The 3,555-nt window shown below is 46.2% G+C and overlaps 1 protein-coding gene across 1 annotated transcript in view; it reads left to right on the top strand.

The window, feature by feature from the left end:
- T265_13730 (hypothetical protein) overlaps nt 1-2,549 on the top strand; it is a gene marked incomplete at both ends in the record, with an annotated part of 8,271 nt that extends 5,722 nt beyond the window's left edge. The window contains 2 exons of the mRNA XM_009170203.1: nt 353-428; nt 2,075-2,549. Of these exons, the coding sequence (XP_009168467.1) occupies nt 353-428; nt 2,075-2,090 (92 nt within the window). The remainder of the gene's footprint in view (nt 1-352; nt 429-2,074) is intronic.
- Between the last annotated feature and the right edge of the window lie 1,006 nt (nt 2,550-3,555).

The raw sequence follows: 3,555 nt of genomic DNA on the forward strand, positions 1-3,555 counted from the left end.
TATATATATATATATATATATATATATATATATATAACTAAACGAACTTTATGGTTGTACGGCAGTAAAGCATCAGTGCCAACGCTGATGTTGCTGTCATTGATGATGATGATGATGATGATGAGTGTCGTTATCGGTGGACCGCCGATCCGGTCAGAGTTTTGCAGAAACTATTCTATTGACAGTCAGAGAACATGGCCTAGACTTCATAGACTCGATTTTTAGTCGGTCGGTTATTAGGATGCTCCCATACGCATTAGTTCGCAATAGATTGCTTGTGTAGACTTGAAGTTTATCCGTTCCCGAGGCTTCACACGATCCACTCCTTTTATATCTCCTCTCCCCAACACAGTTCAGCACTTCCGTGTTTGCGACACCATCCCCGTGGTTGCTTTCGGGGCTTGCATCCCAGCCTCCTCCTTTCCGAAGTGAGTCCAACCTACCTTCTTTCCACACACCCTCCACGCTGCTTTCTGGTTTCATCTCTCTCCCTCTCTAAATATTAGTGTGCGAAGTCCGTCTTTTTTCTTAGACCTTCATACTTCTCTGAGTCATGTGAAAAAGTTGTGATTGCATCACACACTTGTCCATACCGCTGCATTGTATGATGAGTGAGCTACTTCCTCTCTCTCCACGATCATGTGAGTGAAAGAAGTCTACCGTAATTAAAGACTGTTGGGGGGACCAGGCACAGAGATACTTCATGTGGTCGATCGATAAATTGCACGGCAACCAATATCCAGATTTACTTCATCGTGATTTTAAGATTGGCTTGCCTTATTAAGCAGTGAGCATGGGCTCACTAGATCAGTTTCCCGATGAACTTCACGGCTTGCGGTTCGGTCAATTGGAGAAAAAACTCCCTGTACTATCGCAATACCACCGCCAGTTGCTTTCTCGATTATATGCGAATACCCTTTTTACTGTTCGCTCCATTGAAACTCACACTCAATTTTTTGGATAGCTCCCATCTAGGCTTGGTCACACTGTCATCATCCTAGCTGTCGTGGCTTATTTAGCTCACATTACAGTTGTGTAACGAAGGGTTGTCACAGCTGACCTAGTATCCATCCCAATCGTTCTGCAAAGGACCTCGGTAAACTAGGTAATAGGAGGTGATACTTATTAGGTTGTGGCACCCCTTTAGCGCACCTCTGCTTCCCAACCCAAAGGCAGTAAAGCACTGTGTTAATGTCAAGCTAGCCAAGTCGAAAATCCAGAGTGGTATTCGAACCACCAGTCTTCCGGTCAGTGGACTCACGCCCCAACCACAGAGCTATCCAAGCTAGTTTGTTATAAACCGGCTTGGGATGGTCCACTAAATTACATTTGAACAACTCACCATCCCTTTTTGCTGGTCGTACCGTCATCGTTTACGGTACTGGGTTGCGTTATCACTATCCTCCCATCTGTAGGAACTGACATGTGAACCAGCTAGTCACCCCTCCAGAGTCAACTGATGGTGCCAGAGTGACAGTCACTGTTATGGAACCGCGAGGTTCTTGTTCCTGATTTCACAGTCTGTTGACTTGCCCTTCTATTCGACCAGGAGTCCATAATTTCGGGACTTCATCTTATCTTATCTAACATTTCGATGGTCCATCGCGTGTGACGAATTGGAGGTACTCGTTCAGCCGTAACACCCTTTCGGTACCTAGCTATCATGACACCTGAAGGTAGCACGAGGGCTACTAGGATGCCCAAGCCCAGACAGGGTAAGTCAAGAGGCAGAGGTCGGGTTCGAACCACGGACCTTTTGGTTAATTTTGACCTATCGGCACTTCCTCGTTGCGCCAATTATTGAAAAATATTTCAGTGTCTTCATTCCGCATCGGTTTCCATTACATCTGCTTATTTCTTCAATGTAGGATCGGTCGACTTGAAAGTGTAGTCGGACGCACATAGTTTCCATATACGTTTCCATACACGAAGACTATTTGTAAGTTTTACAGAGTCCGGCCAACCTCCCTCATTCGAATGCTTTGGTTTGTTTAGTTATCCACATCATGTTTTTTCACTTTCTATCCACCTTGCTTGATTCCATTGCTCACATTCTTGTTTTTTTTTCGAACAGATCTTTCAAACACTAAAGGCTAGAGTCAATTACAACAACGTTTACGTTCATCCTTGTCCAAATTGTTGGTCTGGCGTCTGTACAGTCCCTTGTTCGTTCCTCGCCACGCGTTTACCCCATTGTAGATTCAGAAACCCTTCCCTGGGTTTTTCAGTTCTTTCCCTTAATGTACATGATCCAATTTGACCCAACTTGTTGCTTTTTGTTGTAGCTCCTTTCGAACCATCGTCTACCCTTCATGTTGATGAAGGGTTTTGTTTTGTTGTTTCTTCGATTCATTTTTCCTCTGCCTGGTTTTGAAAAATGTACACATATCTCATTGCCCTCCCGTAATTTTTCATGTTGTTGGTTCTTTCCTTCTCGGATGGCCCCATGTCCTGCAATCACTGGGTGCCTGTCAGGCATCCTCTTGTTTGCCCTTCATGCACACTTTTGTTTGCCTATATTTAGCCTTCAGTCCGTTGTATACAACCAGTCCTTTCATCAGCCTTGCTTGTTCGGTGTCCCGGTGGTATAAGACGTGGTTGGTGTCGTCTAAAGTCGTTCAGCTGCAACACCCTTCCGGTGCATACCTGCCATGCCACCTGAAGAAACCACTGGAGCTGAGGCACTGCCAGGTCATCCAAGCCAACCTCGGGATGCCGAGGCATTATCTCCGGTCGTGATCTTGTTCCCAGACTGACTCTATGACCGTCGCCATAACGGAAGCATGCTTGAGCATGAGAAGGTCAGTGGTGAATGCTACTAAAAGCTCGCATATAGCAGTTTCTTGCTTTGTTGTAACCCACTCAAAATAGCTCAGGAGTCAAGGCGCCAGCTTACGGACTAGGCAATATCCCAGCCCTCGTGCCTCCCGTTGCATGGCAACTAGGCACCGAAGGGGTGCTACAGCCGGACCGTTTATTGTCGTCGGCTGTTCAAATTATTGGGTACTCAAAAGAGACCCAGGGGATTGGGAATGAAGAGGAAAATCAGATACTTGAACAGGCCTTCCATCAAAGCGGTTGAGTCCTGTGCACTCTGTTCACTGTTCCCGCGCACTGGCTGAGGTCGTCCTGGTTAATCTGTTTGAGAAACCAAGGGAGTGCTAAATTGCGGTTAATCTGTACCAAGCAGTGTAGATAGGATGTTGACGACTCAGTCCAAGTTCACATCCCCTGGACTCATGATGTCCAGGTGCTAGAGACAAACTCCCAAAGTCGTTCAATAAATCGCACGCTAGTGCAACATCTTACCATGGTAATGTTGGAAATCTCTATCCTGTACAGACTCCGCGGAAATGATTGGTGACAAGTCAAATGGCCGGAAGTTGACAAAAACACTGTGAAGGTGGGCGGCGTACGTGCTGCGGTTGCAAGTCATTCTAGTGTTTACGTGCCATGGCCCTGCGAGAAAGTCGAAACACTGGATAACCCGTAAAGCACTTTCAGCGTCTGAAGGGTAGTTTCGAAAGAGAAAAAGAGTGGGTGAGGGAGGGGACC

The sequence above is a fragment of the Opisthorchis viverrini genome, assembly GCF_000715545.1.
Source record: "Opisthorchis viverrini unplaced genomic scaffold opera_v5_95, whole genome shotgun sequence".
Lineage (NCBI taxonomy): Eukaryota > Metazoa > Platyhelminthes > Trematoda > Opisthorchiida > Opisthorchiidae > Opisthorchis > Opisthorchis viverrini.